The following is a 20475-nucleotide window of genomic DNA, read 5'->3' on the forward strand; positions in this document are numbered from 1 at the left end:
ACAAAAGAGGGGGCAAGAGAATGGCAGCGCGAATAGTGGCTCAAGACTCACAAGGGTGGGTCAGTGGTGGTGGGGGAAGTGGGGTCAAGAGCACGGAGGAGTGGACATAGGCTCCAAGGGAAGACAAAAGGTGGGGTCAGGGGCAATGAGGACCTAGCATCCCGAGTGGGGTGGGATTGGTGGGAACAATCAGTAAAAGTAAGAAAATGAGAGGCCTAAAGGGCAATGTCAGTACTGTCCAAATGTGTGTCTGTCTAACGGTATTGGCTGCCAAAGTCCTCACCGGGCTTGCGACTTACCGACATAACTTCAATGATCCCAACTGAGAGTGATCTTGGATAATTTCCTTTAAAATGCATAGATGGCAGTGATAGCTGAGTCTGCAAGTTCATCCCTATCCCAAAGAATATCAGGTACAACATCGGGCACTAACATGAACAAGAATCCCTACAGTGCAGAAGAAGGCAATTCGGCCCATCTATTCTGCACCGACCCTCTGAAAGAGCACGCCATACAAGGCCACTCCCCCACCCTATCCCAATAGGGTCTGAGAACATGCACTAACAGATTCAAAAACAGCTTCTTCCCCATTGTTTCCATACTCATCAATGACCTTCTTATGGCTGATCTGATCTCTTCACAAATCTTCTCTACTGAGTAATACTAAACTCCTGTATGCTTCACCCGATGCCTGTGTCTATGTGTTTACATTATGTATTTATGTTTGCCCTATGTTTTTTTTCATGTATGGACGCAGAATAGTATTCTCGGTACACGTGACAATAAACAAATCCTATCCAATCCAATAATACCTTAACCTCACCTCCAATCTTTGGATACTAAGGGGCAATTTAGCATGGCCAATCCACCTAAAATACACATCTTTGGATTGTGGGAGGAAACCGAAGCATCCGAAGGAAATCCGACCAGACATGGTGAGAATGTGAAAACGCCACACAGTCACCCAAGGCTGAAATTGAACCCGGGCCCCTGGCACCGTGAGGCAGCAGTGCTAACCACTGTGCCACTGTACCGCCCTAATAATCTTTACTGGTGTCACAAATAGGCTTACATTAATATTGCAATGAAGTTACTGTGAAAATCCCCTAGTCGCCACACTCTGGCACCTGTTTGGGTACACTGCGGGAGAATTCAGAATGTCCAATTCACCAAACAGCACGTCTTTCGGGACTTGTGGGAGGAAACCGGAGCACCCGGAGGAAACCCACGCAGATACGGGGAGTACGTGCAAACTCCACACAGTGACCCAAGCTGGAAATCGAACTCAGGTCCCTGTTGCTGTGAAGCAATAGTGCTAACCACTGTGCCACCGGCTAGAGGCCCTGGGTTTGAGCGACAAGGCTGAGTGATAGTACATGTCTCCCCTGCATGCTACCAATGTTTCAAATTTTTATTGTAAATACGTGGAAACCAGCAAAAACTGAGAGAGTGAAAGGAGTGTCCACTTCCTGGGCTGGCATCAGGAACAGGGCCTGTCACAGTTAAAATTCCACTCTACATCTGATAAGTCCTGTGTGTTAGCATTTATTGCTAGTACTATGGCAACACATCAAGGGATCAAATCTACACAAGAAGCCAGCAGTAAACATTTTCTGACAATTCAAACTCCAATTAAATTTGGATTAGAATTCAAGACACAGAGTGCAGCATTTCCTCCCGTCATGGCCTAATCGAATCCCCCATTGCTACTCAATATGTTACCAGCTACCGGACTAATGATGCTTCTCAACCAAAGATGTTGTGCTCCATGACCGAGAAGTTCTTCTTCCTCCCCACGATTGTGAAGATTCTGCCTTTATTTGTATTTAAATTTCTCCACTTTCTCTAACTGTTCAGCAAATATCATGCCAGCAAAAGTATGATGTCACTAAGTTATTCTGCAACATTATCAAGAGATTGACAACATTAATCTTACAAAACTCACTTGAAGCTTTTGAATTTAAGTTCAGATTTTAAGGTAGTGTATCCTAAATCTGCATGAGTTTCAAATGATCGCAAATGGTAATTAACTTATGAATTCCAGGTAATGTATTGGAGACTCTCACAATAAAAACTCTTTTCTTAATCAACTAAGAAAAGCTTAAAATTTAAAATATATCTAAGACAACATAGATGACATATGAAGAAAGACTGGATCGACTGGCCTTGTACTCACTGGAATTTAGAAAAATGAGAGGGGATCGCATCGAAACATATAACATCCTGATGAAACAGGACAGGTAGAAATGGGAAGAATGTTCTGGATATTGGGGATGTCCAGAACTAGGGAGTCATAGCCTAAGAACCACAGAAAGCGGTTGGGGCCAATTCATTGGATACATTCAAGAGGGAGCTGGAGCATCCTATTGGGCTGCATCACAGCCTGGCATGGCAACTGCTCGATCCAAGACCACAAGAAACCTCAGAGAGTCGTGAACACAGCCCAGTCCATCACATGAACCTGCCTCCCATCCAATGACTCCATCTACACCTCCCGGTGCCTGGGGAAAGTGGGCAGCATAATCAAAGACCCTTCCCATCCAGCTTACTCACTCTTCCAACTTCTTCCATTAGGCAGGAGATACAAAAGTCTGAGAACACGCACGAACAGACTCAAAAAACAGCTTCTTGCCCGCTGTTACCAGACTCCTAAAAGACCCTCTTATGGACTGACCTCATTAACACTACACCGCTGTATGCTTCACCCGATGCTGGTGTTTATGTAGTTACATTGTGTACCTTGTAATGCACATTTTGTATTTTATTTTTTATTTTATTTTATTTTATTTTCATGTACTTAATGATCTGTTGAGCTGCTCGCAGAAAAATACTTTTCACTGTACCCTGGTACACGTGACAATAAACAAAACGGACCAACTAACCAACATGGCCCTTGCAGCTAAAGGGATGAAGGGGTATGGAGAGAAAGCGGGAGTGGGATACTGAATTTGCGTGATCATATTGAATGGTGGTGCAGGCTCAAAGTGCCGAATGGCCTACTCCTGTACCTATTTTCTATGTGTCTATGTTTCTATGTTTCTATGACAAACTATGCAGGCAGACTTGCATCTTAATACATAAACGTCAAAATTATAATTGACGAAGATCGGAGAAAATAGTTATTTACTCACTATACTAGATCTAACTTATCTATTCATAGAGGTACTGACCATAATTTTTCACAATAACATGCATTTTACACATATCATTACCTGAAAGTGAATCTGGATTTTGCAATCAATTTTGCATCGCAAGATTGTGAAAATTATTGAATACTTATATTACTACCTTGTATGGATGCAAACAGTTTTGGTTTCACAGTTGATATAAACTACATGGGAAATAAAATGGTCTCTCCTGGACTGCTGGAAAACGTTTGGAGACTAATTTTTAAAATTTGATTAATACTAGCCTCTTGGGTAATATTTATATTTCAGCAACATTTGGGCACTATTAAACGGAGCTCAAAAGAACAGCACAGAGTCTTTAGATCCTCCAGATCTAGAGCACTTTAAGCAAGTGCCTGTCTCGAGCCAGTAGGTGTGCTATGAATGTGCACTCGAAAATCACTTTAAAGTCAAATTTGGTCAAAAGTGTCACGCATAATTCGGATACACATATCAGTTTCAGGCTTGTTTTACAATGTAACATGTTGCATGGTTTCTAGGCAGAAAACACTTCCCATTTCTCAATCTACTTGAGAACATTTTTTACATTACTTTTCAAATATGATTTCAGCACACTCTATCTTTCATTTGGACAGCTTAATTTTTACATTTCCTTTACAGTACTCTCGGAGGGATGATAGAAGGTTCAGTGACGTGACAACCGAAAGTGATGGCATTGCAAAAGCTACTAGACTGCTGTCTCAGTCATGATTTCCTCGTGTAAGATTGTGCGGTATTAGCACAGATGAGTAAAACATTTCACCTTAATAAAGTTAACCAAAATTGAGCAGTAAACCTATGCTCTTTCTTGTCCACAAATCTAACGTTTTCTGTAAGGAACACAAATGCTTAAGGGCTGATCTGTTTTTCATGATACTGAACTTTATTATAACTGAGAGACTGTAATGTGCTAACTGCAGGCTCAATATCATACTGTGCTGCATCTGGGACTCCTCGTTTTACATTCTAGATGAACTACAGGAGCAAATATTATATATACAGACCAACAACTATGTGATTCTGTTGAAAACTTACACTGTTAATGCTGGAATTACCTAATTGAAATAGAGGGCCGGATTTTCATTGTCTCCAAATGGAGGTGGGAGGAAAATGGCCGTTTAGTGGGGCAGCTTGCATCCTCATCTCCGTTCCTACCTTTGGCCATTTTCACGAGGGCAGGGGGTCTGAGTGGACCAAGGAACCCACATGTGCCTATGAAGGAGGCAAATAAAAATGTTGTGGGCTTATTGAGAGCCCATCCAGGTAGGTTTTCTTTAATTCTCATGGAGATGACCAAACCTTAGCAGCTGTCGGGTTTTACACCGGGTACATTCAGCCGTGAACCAGAATTAGAGATGTGAAGAGCTTAAAAACTATATGAGATGGTTTTGTCACTGTAATCGTTCATCATTAAATGCTGTTGCATGAGCTATATCTGTATTCATTGAGGTAAGTTATGGAAGATGGAACAACCCCCCACAAAATGTGCTTGCCACATTGTTACTTCTACCAACTGGCAAGCTGTCAAATAAAATATCAACATTGTAATTGTGAAGTAGTCAGATGAGTTTGAAAAGTGTATCTTACAGATAACATTTTATACTCTTGAAATGGTAGCCTGGTAGGATAACAATGTGTACATGGGTGGCATAGTGGCACAGTGGTTCGCACTGTTGCTCCTCAGCGCCAGGGACCCGGGTTCGATTCCTGGATTAATGTTTTACCTTTTTCCATTACTTTTATGCATTCAGTCTAGACATCTGTTGAGCTAGCAGTTCTGAAGTCTGTTTGTTTACTAAGGGAGTATTATGGGCTCTTGGCTGCAATTGAACTGCCTAATTGTTTTATAAGTACTTGATTTTGATTACACAGCTTTTTGCACCATTGACTAGGACAGCACTTTCGCCAATCCCTAATTAGCCTCGAGAATGTGGTGGTAAGCAGCCCTCTTAAACCATTGTAGCCCATATGGTGCAGATACACCCCATGAAAGGAAGGTCCAAGACTTTGACCTATGGAGTCTGTTTGTTTACTTAAGGGTTTTATGGACTCTTCAATGGCATCAAAAAGTTATAATAGGGATTTTGAATTCTGTTAATAAACAGGATGATGGGTGGGGGAGCGATGTGGTGAAGGGGTGAGGGTGAGAGAGTTGAGGGGGTGAGGGTATGATGAGATAACGGGTTAGGGTGAAGAGGAGAGCGAGGAGGTAGGATGAGAGTGGATTTAAAGTAATCAGAGGATTCAAATAAATATAGAAGAGCCTCTGATTGCCTGGGAAGCAGTGGGCCAAGGTTCTTTGGGAACAGAATTGAGCCTTTTAATCTCCCACTTTGGTCCTGGCTAGCTATTCAGTGGCAGGCCCATCTTTTGGCCACTTAAGGCCTGGATCTGTGGAAGATCCAACCTGCCAGCAGTCTCAAGATGGAGGTAGAACTATTTCCATCTCCCGATTGCCCCCGCCGGTATGAATATCCGTCCCAGAGTGTTTATTTTAAGCAGAATTTTGACTGGAAGAATGTAAAAAAGGCCCAGCTGTTAAAATAAGCCCAGCCTCATATTGCCACTCATGTGCAAATCTCCCACTTGTCCAGCTGGCTTCTTAACTGGGAGTTAAAACATTTCCCTTTCATTGTCTATGTTTACCCAGGTGATCCAATGGTAACAGGAAAATATACCATTATATTTCAGTATTTCATAGTGTGGTAGGGCTATGACAGGTTCAAGCACATACATTATCTTCTGGTATCATAAAATCACAGAATCCGTGCAGTGCAGAAGGAGACCATTTGGCCCATTGAGTCTGCACTGCCCTCTGAAAGAGCAACCTACCCAGGCCCAATCCCCACCCTATCCCCGTAATCACACCTCGGGGCAATTTAGCATAGCCAATCCACCTAACCTGCATATCTTTGGACTGTGGGAGGAAACTGGAGCACTCGGAGGAAACCCATGCAGATACGGTAAAAATTTGCAAACTCCACGCAGTCACCCGAGGTTGCAATTGAACCTGGGTTCCTGTCGCTGTGAAGCATTTGTGCTAACCACTGTGCCGCCCCAAAAATGGAAATGTTGTCACAGTCCCAGTCGACCACAGGTTGCTCTCCCTTTGAGAGCTCAGGTGAGGGGCAAAGTTGAGAAGGAGGGGCCTTCATAAATAACCTCAGCTGGTATGGGAATTAAACCCACATTGTGGGCATCACTCCACGTCACCAACCAGCTATTCAGCCAACCCGAGCTAACTGACCCCCGTTCTGTCTGTAGTTGAGAAATGGCATTCACTACCTTAATTGTGGCCACTACTGTTTAAAATTATTTCACGGGATGTGTGTGTTGCTGGCAAAGTTCCAGCGTTTATTGCCCATCCCTAATTGCCCTTGAGAAGGTGGTGATGAGCCCCTGCAGTCCATGTGGTGCAGGTACACCCACAGTGTTCTTAGGAAGGGAGTTCCAAGATTTTGACTGTGTTGTGCATTGAGTTCCATCATTCGAATTGTACCTTCATGTAATTGTTCCAAGATTCTTTTTTTCAAGCTTGCAGGAATTATTACCCTCATCCCTCACAACAGGCATCCATTCTGTACCGTCAACTTGGGTTTTCTGGAAATATACATCTTTAATTCAGGATGCGATCCTGTTAGCCTCCCTTTTAATATCATTTCCAGTAACTTCCCCATCACGGGATCATTTCTGGTATGTTGTTAGACCTGAGCTGCAGTCACTGGAACATGTTCTATGTGTGCACAATCTGCAGCATGGTGGCATAGTCGTTAGCACTGCTGCCTCACAGCGCCTGGAACCTATGCTCAATTCCGGCCTTGGGTGACTGTGTGGATTTTACACTTTCTGCCTGTGTTTGTGTGGTTTTCCTCCGGGTGCTCCGGTTTCTCCTCTCAGTCCAAAGACGTACAGGTTAGGTGGATTGGCCATGATCAGTGCATGGGGGTACAGGGATAGGATGGGGGAGTGGGCCTAGACAGAATGCCCTGTCGGACGGTTAGTGTAGACTCGATGGGCCGAAAGCCCTCCTTCTGTGGATTCTTCTAAGATATTTCCACTCCTGAGTGGTTTGTGACCAGCAGGCAAAGGCAAGCATGACAACACATCAGAAATGGCATGGTTCTCTGACTGATGGTATTTGAGCGCGTAGGAATATGCAGATAATATTAAAGACAATCATTGAAGTCTGGTTAATGCCAATGAAGGGATTCCTTTATGTGGCCCAGAAATAGCTGTTAAAGGCCTGTGGACCGTCAGCAATGTGAAGAGATGACCAGAGAGGTATTGGTGAAATTTTCTCACCCGAAAAATAATACTTCTTCCTTCTTCAATTTGATTCAGCACTTGTTAAGGTACATGGCGCCTTGCAGCATGATGGCGTAGTTGGCTAGCCCTGCTGCCTCACGGTGCCGAGGTCCCAGGTTCGATCCCGGCTCTGGGTCCCTATCCGTGTGGAGTTTGCACATTCTCTCTGTGTTTGCGTGGGTTTCGCCCCCACAACCCAAGGATGTATAGCGTAGGTGTATTGGCCACACTAAATTGCCCCTTGAATGGAAAAAGTGAATTGGCTACTCTAAATTTTTTTTTAAAAGGTACACGGCGCAAAAGCTATTGGTCTTTCTTCCCCTGAAGGTAGTATATGTGATACCACCACTCCGACACCGTATGGTGAAGCATCACAGGCAAGTTGTAATGGTAACTTCAGGTTGAAATGTGCCAACACTTCTGACTTCTTCAGTGCTTGTTTAGCTGTCAGGTCTGCTGTCCATTGCCATGCTTGTTTCACGCACAACAAAGTATGTAACAGTTTAAGTTGGGTTGCTAGATTCGGGATGAATTTCCCACAGTAGTTAATTAACCCTAGGAGTGATTTTAACGATTATATTTGTTAGTGTTGGGCCTCCGTAATAGCCATCTTCTTAGGTGTCTTTTGTAAACCCTATCAATCAAATGGTTGAAATATTATACTGAGGTTTGAAGGGAGTCACACTTATCTTTTCTGACATGAAGACCATGCACCTGAAGGTGTCTTCTAAGTTACCTAAGTGTTCCTGCTCATTGGTACCAGTACTCAGTGTATTACCAAGATAACACTGCACCTCCTGCAGACCCTAACGATCTGGTCCATGGACTGTTGAAATAAAGCGGGTGTTGATGTTATTCCAAAAAGTCATCGCGTATAGTGGAAAAGGTCTTTATGTGTTATAATAGTGAGCAGGTGTTGAGATTCAATTGCAACATTCATTTGCAAGTAAGCCTGCAATAGGTCGATCTTGCTGAACTTCTGTCCTCCTGCTGAGCAGGCAAGCAAATCCTCAATCAATGGTAGCCGTGTATAGAACCAGATCGATGGTTGTTTTGAAATGTCTGCAGATGCGTATAATTCTATCCTGCTTCCTTATAGGCACAATAGGGGTTTCCCAGTCACTGTTAGTGGAGTGTTTTCAGACTCCTGTTTCTACGAGTCTCATTAGTTCAGATTCTATCTTTAGATGTATGGCGTACGGTACCCCTCCAGCCTTGAGACTCTTAGGTCAGCTGTTTTGCTTGCTTTTTAATGACACTCATACTGCTTTCATGAATCCCAGTGTGACCTCAAATACACTGCTGCAGGATGGTCTGTAGATTTGTTTTAGAATCAGCTAACCAGTTCACAGCACTCCAGTTCAACTTTTATCTTTTCTAGCCAAGAGCAGCCAAAGAGAGCTTGAAAACCTCCCCAGACACCATGAAGTGGCAGCTCCGCAGGCTGCCCATTTAACTCTATTTTGGTTATGATGTAGGCCCTCAGGATGACACCTGCTGTCTGCAATAGTAGGTGATTCAATTTTTGTTCATAGGTGATCTCGGGAATTAGGGAGATAGCAGCCCTGATATTGACCTTCGTTTTTATATGTGATACCAATGTGATTCACCTTGAACTGAAAGTCCATTTACATTCAATTCCTCATCAGATTGATGTGCTGTTTCTTCATTGTTCTTGTTATTTTGTTCTTCCACACTGAATTCTTTTGGTGGAATTCATTTTGTTTCTTCCTTCAGGTGTGTTCTGTTTTTTTTTAATGATCTTCACTGGAGAAAGTGGTTCAACAACAACACATCTCTATAACAGACTCAGCGAAAATGAAGGAACAGGAACATGGTTTCAATTAAGCCAGGGTGATGAGTGGCTTACAGGAAAACTTGCAGGTGGTAATATTCCCATGCATCTGCTGTCCTTGTCCTTCTAGGTGATAAAGGTTTGGAAGGTGTTGCCAAGGAGCGTTGGAGAGTTGCTGCAGCAATGCATCTTGTAGATGATGCATACTGCTGCCATTGTGCATTAGTAATGGAGGGAGTGAATGTTGAAGGTGGTGGATGGGGTTCCAATCAAGTGGGTTGCTGTGTCCTCGATGGTGTTGATATTCTCGAGCGTTGTTGGAGCTGCACTTATCCAGGAAAGTGAAAAGTATTCCAGCATTTCCTTCACTGTCAGTGGGACAGTATCCTAGAACTCCCTTCCTAACAGCAATGTGGTATTCCCACAACAAATGGACGGTAACAGTTCAAGAAGGTGGTTCACCAGCCTTCTCAAAGGCAACTAAAGATGGGCAATAAATGCTGGCCGAGCCAGCGATGCCCAAATCCCATGAACGAATAAAAATAAAATCACACGCCTGACAAGTATGTAGTCGATGGTGGACAGGTTTTGGAAAATCAGGAGGGAAGCTACTTGCCACAGAATTCCCAGCCTCTAACCTGTTGTTGTAGCCACAGCATTTATACGGTTGATCTAGTTCAATGGTCACCCCTGACAGTGTGGGTTTCACTGATGTTAATGCTGAGGAGAGATGGTTGGATTTTCACTTGTATGAGATGGACATTGTCTGGCACTTGTGTGGTGCAAATGTTACTTGACACTTATCAGCCCAAATCTGAATGTTATCCATGTGATAACTGAGTGCCACCTACAGGACGTCACCTTATATACGGCTCCCTGGTGGGCAGAGCCGGAGGCGGAGTCCCCAAGGGTTCCAAACCCGGTCTTAAAGGGGCATCACCTATATGGTGTTAAGGGTACAGTAACCACCTACCACCACTTGTGCTCTCCAGGGGCTGTTGCTAGCCTCGATGACCCCCTCTTCCAGTAAAACGCTGGACCTCTGACTTGATAAAAGGCATATCTTGGGCACTGTACTGCCAGCTCCTGGTGGTGACAGGCTTACCATCGGGGGTGAGGTTCGCGAATAGTGAGGGGGGTGCAACTTTCAGTGTTGCAAGGCTGCATACTGTGAGGGGGGGCAAGGGGCCACCGAACTTTAGGATCAGGCTTCGGTGACTGCATTGGAAATCCAGACTGAGCAGCAGGGGGGCGCAGAGGTGAGGGAGGATATAGAGCTTGAAATGAGCGTATTCGGCACCCTGGATCACGAGATCCACAATACAATACCCCTTGATTTGGACCGAGTGGGACCCGGAGGCGAGGGCTATGGTTTGGGAAGCGGGATAGGTGCGCAAGGAGCAGCGCCTTACCGTTTCTGGGTGGACAAAGCTCTCCGTGCTCCCGGAGTCGAAGAGGCAGGGAGTGTCGCACCCGTTGATCTGAACCTGCATCATGGAGTTCCACAGGTGCTTTGGCCGCGATTGGTCGAGTGTGATCGCTCCCAGCAGCGGGTCGTCCGAGTCCTCAGCCGAGTCAGATTCACAAAATGCTCGCCACCGCTGGTTGGGTCTAGAAGATGGCCACCGCCAAGATGGCCGCCCCCATGACTCGCATGAGGCCGATGACGCGTCAGAAAGGGGCATGTCTGGCCGGTGTGCAGCTGTATTGTGGGGCCTACAGGTCTGTGAGCTCGATTTTCAGGCCTAATGAGCTTGTTTCTGGGCCTTGGGCCTGGCCAGGCAGACCCTCGTGAAATGGCCCTTCTTTCCGCAGTCGCTGCAGATGGCAGAGCGGGCTGGGCAGCGTTGATGTGGATGCTGGCCCTGCCCATAGAAATATAATGGTGTGGGCGAGTCACTGCGCGGCGCAGGCCCGTAGCATGGCTACGTCTGGGGAAGACCGAGGGGGGTTCGCAGGTTCTGCGGGATACCTGCCTAGGTTGTGGCGGGCCACTTCCAGTGAGGTGGCGAGCGTTACCGTGTCCTGAAGGTCTTTAGCTCCATTTTCAAGGAGTCGCTGCCTGATATAGGTTGAACGGATGCCAGACACGAAGGCGTCTCGGATGTGTAGGTTCATGTGGACCTCCCCCGTCACATCCTGATGGTTGCAGTTCCTAGCGAGCGCGGTGAGCTTATTCACGTACTCGTCCAGCGTTTCCCCTGAGCGCTGCCGGCAGGTAGAGAGCAGGTACCGTGCATGTACCTCATTTATAACGAAACGCTTTTGCAGGATCTCGATCGCCTCGTCATAAGTGGTTGCCTTCTCGATCATGGCCGAGATTCTATGGCTCACCCGTGCGCGGAGTAGGCGCAGCTTGCGAGGCCCTAGGGCGGGAGCTTCCGAGGATTCCAGGTAGGTCTTGAAGCAGCGGAGCCAATACTTAAAACTTTCTTTGGCCTCCGGGGTCCGTGCTTCCAGGTTGAGCTTTTCTGGCTTGAGACCGGCATCCATCCTAGCGTAGTCTGCTTATTAAATTGTAGTACCCTCAATAACGATACGAGAGTGTGGAATGGTAAATGAAGGCTTTGATAAGCAGAGAACTAGCCAGCTACAGAGACGTGTGCTTACTGAGTACCATCTACAGGGCGTCACCTTATATAAGGCTCCCTGGTGGGCGGATCTGGAGGCGGAGTTCCCCAGGGTTCCAAACCCAGTCTTAAAGGGGCATCACCTACATGGTGTTAAGGGTACAGTAACCATTCATTACAATCCAGGTGTTGCTACACATGGGCCACAGATGTTACTTATTCCAAGTGGAATGGTTAACATCTGATGTTATCATTGGCTCTTATTAACAATTCTAGCCTTTCACCAGAGGAAATCAAGGTCCTTCTTGTATCAAAGTCGCTTTGCTTGGCAAACATAAATTGCCTATCAGGTAATTTATGTCTCTAAATTCTAGTTTTCCAGGTAGTTTATTATGAAAGATATCTTTTGATATTCTTTTGTGTTGCTTCAGATTTCAATATGGAGGATGTGTCTAAGCATACCCTCTTATTTAGACTGGTAACAATTTCTCAGCAATTGCCTTTGCTTCAAGATTTCTGCCTCTAAAATCTAGAAGAATTTTGAGATGTGTCGGAACAATGAATGAAAATGTCCTTAAAACTTTGCAATGTGATTCATGACCAAAAGACTCAATGCTTAACAGGACAGATTTCAACAATTTATTATTACTGATGGCTTACCTAAATTATTATATGAGCGTAATATCTTAGTAAGTTTGTCCGTTATAAAGGTTCCTGGCATAATTGCAACGAAGCATATCTTGAGGTGGTTTGCCAAGATGGGTAAATAGAGTTCCGATACAGATCAGTCACAATGCAAGTGAATTGGGGACAGGCTTGAGGGGCTGAATGGACTACTCCTGTTCTTATATTCCGAGTGATTTATAAATCCTGAGACAATAAATAGATCTATGCCCCCCCCCCCCCCCCCACTACAACGACATCTTGCCAATCTTACTCTGCTGCAGGTTACAAGCTTAGACTCCCTCTGGGCTCATAATATAATGCTTACAATAACAACTGATTTATACAGCTGTTAGAAAATTACCTCCGATTTATCATATTTTAGAAAATTATCCCATGCATGTATGCTGTGTGAGATAGATATGCAGGCAGTTGGTCTGTTTCTGTGTGAGTGCAGAAGCTAGCTGTGTTTTATAACTTTAAACATAATTTTTCAATTTGGAAATGCGCGCATTGCGGGACTCTCTTTATTACCATTCATTATCTGGGAAAGAAATATACAACTGGGAAATATAAGTGATACTATTGACAAGAGTACAATAGTTTGTAAATCCTAATCCGCGGGCAGGGCAACCATTTATTCCATGTAACTACTTTTACTTTCTTTCCAAAAGTAGTGGGTGGGATTTTCCGCACAACCCTCTGCGTTTTTCATGGTGGCGGAGGCAGTCTGCCATTGGCCGGTGTCGGGATCCTCCAGTCCCGCCATTGTCAACGGCGTTTCCAATTGATTGCGCTCCTCGTTGCTGGGAAACCCTCGTGGGGAGGTGCTCTGTTGATTGCACCAGAAGATCTCGTCAGCGTGAACGGTCGGAACCTTCCGGCCAATGGCAGCCCTTTATCATGAGCCAGGCTCTCGTTGTTATCGAAGTACTCATCAAACAACAGCTTCCAGCAACTTCCAATGAAGCTCGCGTGTTGTGTCCAGTCTGGTGAGCACACTTTCGGAAAGATGTGAGGATCCTTGAGAGGGAGCAGCAGAGATTTATCAGAATGGTTCCAGGGATGAAGGACTTTAGTTCTTAGATTCTGTTGGAGTAGCAGTTGCTTGTTCTCCTTGGCGAAAAGGAGATTGAGGTTTAATGGATGTCTATCAGATTATGACAGATTGCGATGAGGTTAGACAAGGGCGGGATTTTCCCACCATCCCGCCTCGTGTTTTTCGGCAGTGGAGGCGGGATCTACCAGTCCAGCCGTTGTAAACGAGATTTCCCATTGACAGCACCCCTCGTCGCCGGGAAACCCGTGCATCGGCATGGGACTGGAATTTCCCGCTGGCGTGAACAGCCAGTAAACCCCGCCCAAAGAAAAACGTTTTCATGAGCTGATGGTACAAGGTCTGGGGAACAAATAAAGGCGTTGGACAAGAGATGCAGGGGATGTGAGAAAGATTTTTTTTTAAACACAGTGAGTAGTAATGACCTGGAAATCAGTGCCTTCGAGGGTAAAGGTGATGAACGATATCAAAATGAAATTGGATGGGCACTTCAGCAAAAAAACCTACATGGCTATGGAGATATATCAACAGAATGGGACTACTGAATGGCATAGAGATGGCATGGACACCATGGGCCAAATTGCTTTTCATAGATCATAGAATTTACAGTGCAGAAGGAGGCCATTCGGCCCATCGAGTCTGCACCGGCTCTTGGAAAGAGCACCCTACCCAAGGTCAACACCGCCACCCTATCCCCATAACCCAGTAAACCCACCCAACACTAAGGGCAATTTTGGACACTAAGGGCAATTTATCATGGCCAATCCATCTAACCTGCACATCTTTGGACTGTGGGAGGAAACCGGAGCACCCGGAGGAAACCCACGCACACACGGGGAGGATGTGCAGACTCCGCACAGACAGTGACCCAAGCCGGAATCGAACCTGGGACCCTGGAGCTGTGAAGCAATTGTGCTATCCACAAGGCTACCGTGCTGCCCCTGTAGGTGCTGTAATGAGTCTATGGACTTGATTTTACAAGATGTAGTATCCACCACCCCCCACCCCGCAACCGAAAAGTCAGTCGTGAGCCAGCCTATCCAAAAGCTGTCTGCCCCACTGCCATTTTACACTGCAAGCAATTAAATTGTTTAAAGTCCAGACTTCCACCTCCAACTGGGCAGGGAGTCTGATTTGTGGTCCCCAGCAGCATTGACGACAACGTAACACGACACAAGAATTAGAAGCAGGAGTAAGTCACCTTCAAGCCTGCCCCGCCTTTCAATAAGATCACGATTTATGCCGGCCTCAACTCCTTTTCTGTGCTATCTCCCCATAGCCTCTATTTCACGATCTATCGAATATTTATCCCCCTCTTCTTTAAATACTTCTCATGATCCACCACCCTCCCGGGAAGTGTGTTACAGAGATTAGTTACCGTTTACGAGAAGACATTTCTGTGCACCTCAGTTTTAAATGAACGGCCCTTTATCTTGTAGCTCTGTCACCTTGTTTGAGACTCTTCCACCAGTGAAAACATCTCACCATCTACCCTGTCAAGCCCCCTCAGGATCTTATATGTTTGAATAAGGTCACCCCTCACTCTTCTAAACTCCAAGGAACAGACACAAACCATTTGGTCTCTCTTGATAGGACAACCCTCTCAGCCCAGGAATTAGCCTGGTGAATCTCCAATGTTACTATATCCTTTTTTAGACAGGGGATGTTAACTGTACACAGTATTCCAGGTGAGGCCTCACCAACACCCTGTACAATTGCAACAAAATCTCCCTCTGTTTAAACTCCAACCCCTTTGCAATAAAGACCAAAATGCTGGTTGTCTTCTGCATCATACTTGCTGCATCTGCCTGCTAGCTTTTTGTGATTCATGCACGAGAACACCGAGATCCCTCTGAACTTCACTCACCTGCAGTCTCTCTTCATTCGGAGAATAATCTGAAGACAGTTCTGAATGGAAGGTAATGTAGCCCAGACTGACAGATCTGGGGAATTGGCGGGCCGTGCTGGCAGATCCCAATGAAGGGGTGTGGAGGATGTGGGGGCTGGGTTTGATAGGCCAGGGGAGAGGGTTAAGAGGGAGTCTGACCTTCGTGGGATGCCTTTGATAGGTACACATGATCTCCCCCAACAAAGATCCCCTCTTCTTGCCCAATGCCAGCCACACAGTGAAAGCTGCTGGGCTACCTGTTTGGCCTGGGCCTTCCACTGCCATGGGTATAATAGCAGCGGAAGTGGAATGAGGCACTTAAATGGCCATTAACTACCTGACACTTTCCCTTCAATCGTAAAATGGGAGACAGGTCAGGGATAGACAGGAAGGCGATGGAAGGCCACAACCTGTATTTTATGGGCCCCACCACCTGGCTTCAAATACGCCAGTGGTGAGGTGCAAAATCCAACTCCCAATAACTTCAGGATAATGAGAATACATGCACAGTTAAACGCATAGATCAGGAAGTTGCTGCTTAAGATGCACTGTTCATCCAGAAGCAGAGCTATAATGGTATCTTGTCAATAGATTCAGAATTTAAAAATATGAAAAGATAGGAATTTGCCAAACTTACGAACATACAAATTAGGAGTAGCCATAGGCCATTCAGCCTCTCGAGCCTGTTCCATCATTTAATAAGATCACATGTCTGACCTGATTGTAACCTCAACTCCACGTTTTCACTTACCCCCAATAAACTTTCACCCCTTGCTTATCAATAATCTATCTAGCTCTTCCTTAAAAATATTCAAAGACTCTGCTTCTACTGCCTTTTGAGGAAGAATTGTAAAGACTTACGGCTCTCGAAGAGAAAAATATCATCTGCAGGTGGAAACCTTTTGAAAGGTAATTTCAAAAGGTCCTCCTTATGCTCTTGTGCCAAGGTATGCCCCCACCCACCCGCATGGTCCTTCATGCTCCCATACTAAGGTATGCCCCCAATCAACCAAGGTATGCCGTCCAACTAATCCACATAGCTCCTCATTGCCCTCATGCCATGTTATGACACTTTCATGCCCATGCACTGTTTAGAATTAATGAACTTTCTTGTAACAACAGGATAGGTTGAAAACAAGCTTTAATAATACATTGCAGTCCTATAATGGGTGTCTGGGCTATCAGCCACACATGCATAATGGAACACCTGAGCCCCAGGAAAGGTTTGATTGACACCTTTGCATGGATGCATGAAGGGCAATAATGGGTGGGCGGCATGAGGTGGCATGCATGGGGAGTGTATGAAGGGTGACGGTGGGTGAGGAGTGAGGACTGGAGGTCCTTCTTGTTTTTATCTTAAATGGGGAAGTTTGCGCCAAGGCAGGCCTTTTGAATGGAGTGCCACTGCATCCGACAGCTCTTCTGGTTACCTTTGAACATTTTGCAAGGTCTGGACCCATTCCATTCCCCCACCAGAATGAAAATTCCATCCTTCCTGGCACTTTCTCTTGAGGTCGGAAGGCTGAGTTGTTTATGTTCTCACGGGGTGGCACGGTGGCATAGTGATTAGTACTGCTGCCTTATAGCTCCAGGGACCCGGGTTCAATTCTGGCCTCAGGTGACTGTCTGTGTGGAGTTTGCATTTTCTCCTAATGTATGCGTGGGCTTTCTCCGGGTGCTCCGGTTTCCTCCCAAAGTCCAAAGATGTGCAGGTTAGGTAGATTAACCATGATCAATTACCCCTTATGTCCAAAAGGTTAGATTAGGTTACTGGATTAACAGGATAGGATGATCCTGACCTTAGGTAGGGTACCCTTTCAGAGGGTTGGTGCAGATTTGATGGGTCAAATTGCCTCCTTCTGCACTGTAGTAACTCTATTCTATTCTAATTCCCGCTGCCCAACTCAAGGATGAAAATTCAGTCTTTTATTCTGTATTTTGCACTTGATTTGACATTGAATTTAAATATCAATTGAACACTTCTAGTTGAGACTCAGTGATGTTCATTAACATTTTTTCAATCACACTGGTTAAGGAGACACTTTCTTTCTTTGTTCAAACAGGTACTAGGTCCCCTGTGGAGGGCATTGGGCTTTTTCAGTCTAACAAGAACTTTGAAGCATTTGCCCTCAGAAATCTAAGTGCAAGTCTAATGAATGGCTGACACAAAATCTGGCCCACTGATATATTTGATTTTTTCAAAAGCATTTTCTACTTGATAGACACAGTTATGCTAAGCTCCAAGATTCTGGAAAGTACACAAAATAATGGGTGGAATTCTCCCATTTGGAACTAAGCTCCGTGGCAGGGCAGGATTGAGTGTGTTTCCCACTGTGGAGACCTACGGGAAACCATGCCATGCGGGTATGATGCGTGAATCCTGCTATTTTATCTGGGTGCCACACTAAAAGACATCCAACATCACTGACACACCATTGAGGAAAAAACATTCACCTCCAGGAACAATCTGAGGCTGGAAGATTGACCTCCTTGATGACATTGAATCAGGAAGATCACCTGTAGATTCTCACCCTACCCACTGCTGGGGTCCAGGTTTGCTGGCAGCCTCCATCCTCTGGAGGCATACCCAGGTGAGTCCCGGCTTCTGCACGACATGTTGTATCAGATGTGTTCTGGACCGGCAAGTTTTCCTGCTGGCTTTGCGGAGAATCAGGCGTGAAGGAAAGATTCTGACCGGGCCTACATCTGCGTTCCATTAGCGGGAGACAAATCGGTTTCATGCCAGCCTCCAGCACGTTTCCTGATCCGCCACGCTGAGCACCAGTGGAAGATGTTGCGGGAGATCCACGCCAGCATAAAACCAATTTTTGAACTCCCGCTGAATCCCCCCCCCCACCTTTATTGCTACAAGATGAACTTCTATCTACTTTAAGAATTTTCCTCTGCAATGAATGTGACTGAATGCAGGCTATACCTGCGCTTCAGTTATGGCAACCTTATTTCCCACAAGACTTTCAGTGTGGCCTTGATGAAAATTCAACCTTACCGGACCCATCAGGAGTAGAGGTGGTAATGTACAACAAACTTGAAAAGGTGGATTGCTTCACATGGGGTGCAATTTTTACCATCTATAGATTAATTCAAAATGCTGCATAGCCGTGCACAGCCGTATTACCGTAGATAAGGTGCCAACCTTGGAGGAGCTTGTCCACCTGTCTGCCCCCTTCCCCGACCCTCAGGTAGAACTGTAAGTGGATGGATGGGAAATGAGTTTGGGTCAGGATTCTGAGTTTTAAAACTTTAGTGGGAACACCTGAACCAAACCCACCCATTTTCTATGGATGGGCCTCCCTTTCAAATGTCCCAGGATGTATTTTCAGGCTGTTTATAAGCCATGTCAACTTTTTTGAAACTTTTGTTTTATTTTGTTAGCTATTGTTTTGAGTAGTATGTAAGTATGACATGCAGAAACCAGTTCTGAACAATAGCTCCTGGGTGAAAGGAATCAATGTAATCAGAATGTAGTAAAACACACTGGGAGCAGCCAGATTTAACCATGTGAGGGTCTATACCTCTGAAAATAACCAATACACAATAAGATTCAATGATGTATGTGGCAGGTATTCGCTCCAGAAGCATTCATACATAAGTTTGCCAAAAAAGAATGTAACTTTCTTGATCTTTTGAAATTTCAGTCAGATCATGGAAAAAAGATGGACAGCAATAGCTTCTGCTGCTCAAATCTGTGGGTGATTGAGTGTTGCCAGACAATATTACTGACTCCTACAACACTTTTATTCAACCTGGCTGTATCAGAATAAATAAATCCCCACCATTTGCTGTGCAGTCATTTAGTGTTGAATGCTTTCCCCAGTTTGGGCGGCATGGTGGCGCAGTGGTTAGCACTGCTGCCTCACAGCACCAGGGATCCAGGTTCAGTTCCTCCCTTGGGTTACTGTCTGTGTGGGGTTGGCACATTCTCCTAGTGTCTGTGTGGGTTTCCTCCGGGTGCTCCGGTTTCCTCCCACAGTCCAAAGATGTGCAGGTTAGGTGGATTAGACATGCTAAATTGTCCCTTAGGGTGAAGTTACAAGGCAGGCGGCGAGGTGGTGTTTCAAAGGATCGGTGCAGTGTCGCTGGGCCAAATGGCCACTTCCTGCATTGTAGGGATTCTATGATTCCATTGTTAAATATAGAAATTCCAAGTTTAATTAAAAATGTGCAATAAAATGGCTCATCGTTCAAAATCCCAACTGATATTCCCGACCGACAATTAAGAAATGAAGTCTTTAGTGTCTACAAACTGAATTCAAGTGTGCTGCCATTGCTTATATGGGTAACATTCAGAGACTTTTTTGAAAATATATTTCAACTGGCCTACCATGAACTTCAAATCCAAAGTAATTTTCCAAAATAATTTCCTCACATCTTCACAGTGGAACAAAATACAACACTGTCTACTCACTGGTAATTTGAGTGGGCTGGAGTCAGTAAGAACCATTGACTTTGTTTGGCTGAGGCGGTCACAGTTAGCAGCCCCGCTCTTCACTCTACGCTGCACCGCGGCAGGACTGAAGTTGGGTGAGGGAAGATGTTCGGTGGCGGATGTTGGCTGGGTATTAGCTGTAGGTCCATCCTTTGAAAAGAAACAAGGGTGTCATGTTTAGAAGCTGCAGTGAATCCATGGTAAACATTGACTATCTGAATGTATACAATGTTATGAGTGTGCTTAATGTCAAAGAACAAAGAACAATACAGCACAGAAACAGGCCCCTCGGCCCTCCAAGCTTGTAACGGTCATGATACCAAGGTCAATTTATAGTTTGCAACCTTATTTACTGGCTGATTACATCAATTTTCTTTCCATTGAGTTTGATCAAGATGTCAGAATTTAAATATCGCAGTGCCTCACTGAATATTCATAGGATGAACATTTTTATTTATTTCAGCATTCCTGGTCAAATTCTGCATCAGCTTAAAAGATAACCAGAAGAGATTTCCCCCTTCCTGCACCTGAAACTACTGGATTGCCGAGTGTGATGAATGTGGAAAATCCAGATAGGCATGCT

The 20475-nt window shown here is 45.1% G+C and overlaps 1 protein-coding gene across 3 annotated transcripts in view; it reads right to left on the bottom strand.

The window, feature by feature from the left end:
* The window catches only part of arhgap15 (Rho GTPase activating protein 15), a 1048441-nt gene that overhangs the window by 868094 nt on the left and 159872 nt on the right, over window positions 1-20475 (bottom strand). For all 3 annotated transcript variants that reach the window (XM_072471657.1, XM_072471649.1, XM_072471663.1), the window contains exon 3: window positions 19872-20042. In XM_072471657.1, coding sequence (XP_072327758.1) covers window positions 19872-20042 — 171 coding nt within the window. The remainder of the gene's footprint in view (window positions 1-19871; window positions 20043-20475) is intronic.

Source organism: Scyliorhinus torazame, chromosome 2 (assembly GCF_047496885.1).
Source record: "Scyliorhinus torazame isolate Kashiwa2021f chromosome 2, sScyTor2.1, whole genome shotgun sequence".
Classification (NCBI taxonomy): Eukaryota; Metazoa; Chordata; class Chondrichthyes; order Carcharhiniformes; family Scyliorhinidae; genus Scyliorhinus; species Scyliorhinus torazame.